The 7,868-nt window shown below is 32.3% G+C and overlaps 1 protein-coding gene across 1 annotated transcript; it reads left to right on the top strand.

Moving 5' to 3' along the window:
* The first annotated feature begins 1,827 nt into the window (after nucleotides 1-1,827).
* LOC147394349 (LEAF RUST 10 DISEASE-RESISTANCE LOCUS RECEPTOR-LIKE PROTEIN KINASE-like 2.4) lies at nucleotides 1,828-6,815 on the top strand. Its single transcript, XM_086453589.1, has 3 exons — nucleotides 1,828-2,602; nucleotides 3,443-3,472; nucleotides 5,565-6,815. Exons 1-3 carry the CDS (start codon nucleotides 1,849-1,851, stop codon nucleotides 6,680-6,682), a joined length of 1,902 nt encoding a protein of 633 aa, XP_086309715.1. The 5' UTR covers nucleotides 1,828-1,848; the 3' UTR covers nucleotides 6,683-6,815.
* Nucleotides 6,816-7,868: the final 1,053 nt, after the last annotated feature.

The raw sequence follows: 7,868 nt of genomic DNA, 5'->3' as shown, positions 1-7,868 counted from the left end.
GATGTTGGACAGGTTTTAAAACCGTGTTCAAAATACTCTTTGATTTATTTGAAAACTACCTAATGGAGGTTGACATGAGCCAATTAAAACAAGTCATTACATGTAAAATGTTCATTTTTTTCTAAGGACGTGTAGAAATATGAATAAACGAGTGGAAATTTGATACCAACGATTGAACAAAGAATTAGACATCTCCCAAAAATTTCATCGACACATTGACCTAAGTAATTGGATTTGCTCACACAATACCGATCTTAGTATGATTCACTCTGGCTTTGTGGATCATAATGAATCAAGTAAGAATATATTTGTGGATTCAACGATTGTTATTGATTGAATTATTTTCATGGGATTTGACGAAAATAATAGAGTACATATTTGAGTGAATAAAATTGTGAAGAGACAACATATTTACTTGCGAAATCCATTACATGTAAAAATGAAAAAACAAAAATATTTTTTTATTTTGTGTATATGGCACTTTTTTATCCTCCAAGACATCTTCAATTCGTTAAAAGAATTCACTTCTCTTAGTGCAAGGATTGCTGGTGAAGAGTTGATTCTTTTTATTGTTTTACTAGAGTTTGCCCCTCTTTTGGGTTAAAGGGGTAGAAGATAAACAAACAATAACAAAATTTAAGAATTATTAAGAAAAGAGGTATAGGGTCAGGACATCTTCTTTTGATTAAGGAGAGTAAAAGAGGAAAGATAGTAAAGTTGGATGGGATAGTATTGAAAAAGAGAAGGGAAGAAGAGAGGAAATACAATAAAATTGAAAGGGGTAAAAAGGAAAGGCAATTTTATTGTGGACTTCACTCTACCATAAATGAGATGTACGCTTATCTTCGTAATTGTAGTTTAGGATTCCACAATTATGTTTTATTATATATATGTTATTAAATAAATCGGATGCATTATAAAGATTAATATTATATTTTATTAAAGTGTCATTTTAATTAACTTTGAGAATTATTTTAAAATTTTCAAATAGATATATTTTAGCTTTATAACAAACAACAAATGAATTTTCAAAGCCGAATTTGAATCAAACCAAACAACAAAAGAATAAGGTGATAGTAGGGGTGCCCATTTAATTGGAATTGACATTATAATTGAAAATGAAAATCTCAATTCTGGAGATTTTTTTATTGGAGTTGATTAGAAAAGGGAATAGAAAATCAAATTGATTGAAAACCATAACCAATGAGAATCAAGAATCAAGAAAATTTAACGAGATTTTTTTTGGCATTTATGATTTTGGTTCCATTAATTTAAGAATCGACCTATGATGGTCTGTGGCCATTAGTCCCAAACACTTGAGAAGAATGAATGTTCACATCTAATTTCATAAATGCACGCGTCCTTTGAAAATTGTGAAAGTGAATGTAGGTGGAAAGCTAACAAAGTCTTTGAACCGCAAGATAAATTGAAGAGTAGAAGACGCGTTGATGGTTCTATGGTTGATGATCACATTACACCACCCACGATGCACGGCAAAGTCAATTTGTTTTTGTGAATATTAGAGATACCCCTTCCATTTCGATGAATATTTTAGATGCCTCCTCTAGTTCTAAAATAATGACTTACTCCCTTAATATTTTAATTCTGAAAATGACTAAAAAATTTTGGATCAAAATAATCTAATCTAGAATGTGAAAATCCTTGTTTTTTTATTGAAAAAACAAACTTCTTCAATTACTCAATTTTACGATAAAAAACTTTATTGAGGGCAATTGTTAATTTTTTTTTTCCACCATAGATTGGGATATTTTCTCTAAAATTTCCTTATCTTCATTTCTTAATTTGGTAGGAATTTTTTAATGTTCCCCAACAACTCTCTCTCTCTCAATGAACCCATACTTGTTTCCCTCCTCTCTCTTCTTGTTCTTCATCTTCATCCATCTACCTATCTCTCTAAGCGAAGACAACGAACTATTCATCCACTGTCGTAGCACATTTAATTGTGGAAATATCTCCGACATCACCTACCCTTTCTATGGCAACACCAGACCTAAAGAATGTGGTCATCCAGGGCTCGAACTCTCTTGCCACGATAATACTTACACCATAATAGAGATTAATTCACATAAATACCAAGTGTTAGAGATCGATCAAACTGCACAAATTCTCCATATCTCTCTGTTTGATTTCTTCGAACCTTTTTGTCCTGATAAATATTTTAATACCACCCTCAATACTTCTCTCTTTAAATTCACTCATGATTACCAGAACCTTACTTTGTTCTATGGTTGTAAACCTTTGCATGAAATACCCCCCTTCAAATCGAAGTGCTTAAATGATAATATGGATAGTAATGTATATTTACCCGCTGGGCCGACATCAAGGGATGAATTATTGCTGAATTGCAGTGATAATGTTTCAGTTCCAGTTTTTGAACGGGATAGAGGCAAGGTTTTGAGCGATCCGTCAATACTGGGTGATGTTCTGCACAAAGGTTTCGAAGTGAATTGGATTATAAATATCACACAGTGTCAAGATTGCGTTGGATCAGATGGACGATGCGGGTATAATTCCACTACAAATAGTTTCCTTTGCTTCTGCCATGATGGACCTCGTAATACCACATGTCCAGCATCTCCGAGTAAGTTAATTTCGATTTATTTTATTTTATTTTTAAATAGAATTTTTATTGAGGTAGTAGTAGTGGATATATGAACACAATTGCAATAACAGAGGACATGAATTTAAGTAGAATTGAATGGAGGAGCCCGATTTGTTTGGCCTGAACTCAAATTGTTGGGTTGAGGCTTTGATGAAGATAATGATTATGATGTTAGAACATCACCCATGTGAAAGAAATTCTGTAATTTTTCATTAAGTTTGACTAAAATATATGCACATATAAAAAGAGTCAATCCCTAAGTTGTAGGGATGAGATAGATAAACAGGGCTGATCCTTGATCCAACATTGGAGTGTGCACATCAATAATTTGCTGATTACTTATTGCAAATAATATTTGCCCAATGTTCTTGTCAAAAAATGTGTTCTATCTGTTATGAGTTATAGATGTATTGATGTGCTAAGAACTGGGATAAAATCTTTTTACGAACAAAATGACCCTCAAGGTCTATGTATTTTGTCTGTTAATGAAAGACCGGATTTTCTACTATGTGGAGAGCAACCTGAACATCACAAAACAATGTAATGGATTGGGGATTAGGAATACCAAGATCAGTCAAGAGATATTTCAACAATTGAAGTTAGCGTGCGTGACACATCTACAAGGCCCGACATTCAGCTTCTGTAGAAGATTGTATTCCCAAGTGATAGGACTAAAACCAGGCATAGTCGAATATCCTTTAGAGGAATGTCAAGCTATGTCTTGTTTATGATTATTTTCGATTTTGCAGATACTTGTAGGACTCATTACATTGTTAATTTGCAGCTAAGCTTTTCTAACACAATGATATTATGCTGTAGGGCGCAATGCAAGACAGAAGATTGAAATAGGTATGATGTCCATCAACTAAATTTTATATTATTCAACTCTAGTCCATGTGTAAAAAAGAAATCATTCTATTTATATTTAAAAATTGATTGAAACAAAGATTTTCATTAATTCCATTGTTCATTGTTAATATGATGTAATATTGCATTTACTTTGAAAAATAAATAAATTGAAATTGTTAGCAACTGTGGTGTAACGGTTATTATTATTATTTTTTTTTGTTGATAAATAGCATTATATTCATGAAAAAAAAACAGAACTAGGCCAGTCAAGATGACCAACTTAGCAGGACCTTACATCAGACGCTACCCACTAGAAATACACAGCATCCCATCCCAGTTATAGATAAAATCCTCGAAGAAGATCCCCCTAAATTCTTTGAAAACTTTGGATCAACAAAACAAAACGCCCAAGATGGAAATAATCGTTTATGTGCCATCTTTTTGCTTTCCCTCAAAAATACGGTCATTTCTCTCCCGCCACACCCCCCAACATATTGCGAATGGCGTAATACTCCATAGCAACCTCTTCACGCCACCAAACGAAAATCCACTTGACAACCAACATGTGAAGAAGTCCTTTGATCGTATCATATCTTATTTGATCTGCATGTATTTTTCTTCGAAGGTATAATATTATTTATATATAAAAATAGAGGGAAAGTTGAGATGACCATCCCCATTCTCAATCAACATCCTCCATAATACTTTAGCCACAATGTTAAAATGGAATTGTGAGAGAAGATCCATCGTACGCATTTCTAGCCAAAAAATCCCAATTAACATGACCTTAGGCCTTTTCAAGGTCTAATTTGCAAACCACTCCCAGCATTACTTCTCAGATCCAGGAATCAATACATTCATTCGCAATCAAGATTTCATCCAAGATTTGCTTACCTTCATGAAAGCTTCTTGCTCTTGACTAGTCACTAGAGCATCACTTCTTATAGAGATTATACATATGTCAGCTATGACTATTTCAGGTTCATAAGAAACTGCACACACAAGTTTTTTCACTTTGTCATCCAAAACCCCTTTGTATCCATCCTACAATAAGTTTCCTGAGAACCTACTTTCATCTCATGAAAATTACAGGAATACCCACCTAATGTGATTATGCTTGAAGATTGATTATCTTGATATATAAATCAAAATGAACGAAATTTATATATAAGGAAAATGGATTTGCCGGGAAAAATATTTCAAACATTATTCTTCACAATTTTTTGACAGTCTTGGCCGTAATTTGCAAATATCATTAAAGAATATCGGTGTCAAGTTCCAGCATATTTCCAACGATTTTTCCCAGAAAAATAGTATAAATGGTGTTCTAAATCTCTTATAAATAAGATAACGAATTTGAAAGTCCACCTCCTATTAAGACCCTTCTGAGTCAAAACTTGTTTTATTGAAAACACCTAGAGATTCATTTTGTAAAACAATCAGTAATGGTTCGAATAAACTAAATCAGTCCAACCTGATATGTTTAGTCAATAGTTAGCTTACTTGCATATAATACATTGAATTTTTGAAATGATGATAAATTTTGCGAATTTATCAATTAAAACATAAATCAAGTGCCAACATAGCTAAGTTGGTAACACGAGTGGATTGTGTTCCCATATCCTAGGTTCAAACCCCATTCTACCCAACTTCACCTTTCTACAAACGAAAAACTACAATTTTACATCATCACTGGAAAATATTCTCTTGATTTTATCAGTGCTTCACTGTACTAAACTTTTAACTGTACTTTTCAACTCAAAATTGAACTTTTCCTACATTTTTCTTATTCTATATTCTTCACAATTGTCAAATTGCTACATGTAGACCGATCTTTTATTTGATCATGTTGAAAATTTGCATAAATGTTTTTACATTGATATTATTTTTCATTTTTCAATTAAATCCACATCTTGATTGCTCTGCAAGGGATTGAACACTCAAGTTGCTTATAGTTAATTAACCTATCAAAGTAATTCTCATGATGGTTTCTATTTTTCAGCATGTTAGTCTATTTAAACTCTGTATTATCTTTCTTATTCTTCCAACCTAACACTCAACTTCCTTTTTGTCCTCTTTTCTTTGCTTACAGGTATGTCAATAGTTGGAATCATTATTATAGCTACAATGGTAGTTATATTATGTTGCTTGAGAAGAAAATTGTCTTTAGATAAATTGTTCTTTTGGAAGAGGAAAACAAAGAATTCTCAAAGTTTGGAGATGTTTCTAAAGGACCATGGATCCTTGATTTCAAAAAGATACAAATATTCAGATATCAAGAAAATGACAAGCTCCTTCAAGGAAAAATTAGGCCAAGGAGCTTATGGTGACGTGTTTAGAGGAAAGTTATTTGATGGGCGTATGGTGGCTGTGAAGGTATTGAGAGAATCAAAATGTAATGGAGAAGAATTTATTAATGAGGTTGCAAGTATTAGCAGGACTTCCCATGTTAATGTTGTCACTATGCTAGGTTTTTGTGTTGAGGACTCCAAAAGAGCTCTTATCTATGAGTTCATGCCCAATGGATCGCTTGAAAAGTTCATATATGATGAAAAACCACTACAGAAATATCCTCACCTTCAATGGGAGACGCTATACAAAATTGCTGTTGGCATTGCTCGGGGACTAGAGTACTTGCACCGTGGCTGTAATACACGAATAATACATTTTGATATAAAGCCTCATAACATTCTTCTAGACCAAGACCTTTGTCCGAAAATTTCTGATTTTGGGCTCGCGAAATTGTCACTTAAGAAAGAAAGTATCATATCGATGGTGGGTGCTAGAGGGACTCCAGGGTACATGGCACCAGAATTGTTTAATAGAAACTTTGGAGGAGTCTCACACAAGTCAGATGTATATAGCTATGGAATGATGTTGCTCGAAATGGTTGGAGGAAGAAAGAACATTGATGTGGGAGTAGAAAATATTAGTGAAATATATTTTCCACAATGGATTCACAAGCATCTCAATACATGCAGGGATCTAGGACTACGTGGAGTTATAACTACAGAGGATGAAGAAATTGCACGAAAAATGATTTTAGTAGGTTTGTGGTGCATACAGATGGATCCATCAAATCGGCCTGCAATGAATAGAGTGTTGGAGATGTTGGAAGGAACCCTCAATGCATTGAGAATTCCACCCATGCCAGTTTTAACTTCACCTTCGAGATCACAAGCAGCATCTTCAACCACATCAATTATGTAAGATAGTTATTCTGTGCTGCATCTGAATATTTCTTTCAACTGGAAGGAATTAAAATTCATTTCATTTGATGGAAAAATATGTAATTTTGTTTTGTTTCAGATTATGAATACATGTTACAGTAATTTGTATTGTATGTCTAAGATTAATTGCAGTAGATGGATGATAATATAAAGAATTAACGATTCAATTTCACTTTCTATAATTTATATAAATATTTATTAGTTTAATTATGTAAAATTTTGATTAGTTTTCTAATTTCTTTGAAGTATACTTACATTATACTTATTTTATTAAAATTGGGTTTGTTGGGTCACATTATAATCTAGAAAAACAATTAGTCATAGAGTTAGAATCTGGATTTAAGTGTGTGATCAAAGGAATAGTAATTAGCCAAAGATCAAACAGTCTAGAGGATGGACATTTATTGTCAATGATGTATTTCTCAACCTTAATTCTATTAGTTAAAGAAATGGAGAAATCTCCAATTGCATGTTTTTGATAGGAGGGAAAAGGTTTCCTCGTGTTTCAAAATAACAAAATGTTATTCATGAATTTACTCTATCTATAAAAACAAAGGGTGAAGACATAAGTTTTAGAAACTTCTAAATGTCCACTTAAAAAACTACTAATTACTTATGATTCTATTTTGAATAAGAAAATATGGTGTTTTTGATATTCAAAATCTATGACATCATCTAAATAAATGTTGATAATGAACATAATGGGTCAATGAAGTGCAAATCTCATCTCGCATTTCACAGGGGTAACTTTTGCCTATTTCGCATGGGATTTTACTAAAATACCCTAATATTTTCTATATTAAGAAGGACTGGTAAGTAAGGTATATAAATACTATGAGTGATTAATGTTAATTAGAATTTCTAGATTAGGCTTACCTTTTATATCTTGGTTGATGTAAATTTTATAAATATAATATTATGATTCATGTAATGATCATTCAAGATTTCAAATAAAATTAGTTTTCTACATTATAGATCGTTTCAATGTAATTTATTTATATGATTTGTGTGGATTTTTAAGGAAAAATAAGAATTTTAGGATAAAAATACAAATATTTGGAAGGAGGTTGACAAGATCATCTTGAAAAAAAAAAAAATAGTTTCTCACACGAAAGACCGAGGTCCGGGTGGTTTGTCATCAATTTCAACTTTTCAAATTTGAAAAA

This window comes from Akebia trifoliata, chromosome 9 (assembly GCF_017979445.1).
Source record: "Akebia trifoliata isolate Shusen 1 chromosome 9, ASM1797944v1, whole genome shotgun sequence".
Lineage (NCBI taxonomy): Eukaryota > Viridiplantae > Streptophyta > Magnoliopsida > Ranunculales > Lardizabalaceae > Akebia > Akebia trifoliata.
Note: the sequence above shows the minus strand (reverse complement) of the source record. Positions and strands in the feature narration are given on the sequence as shown.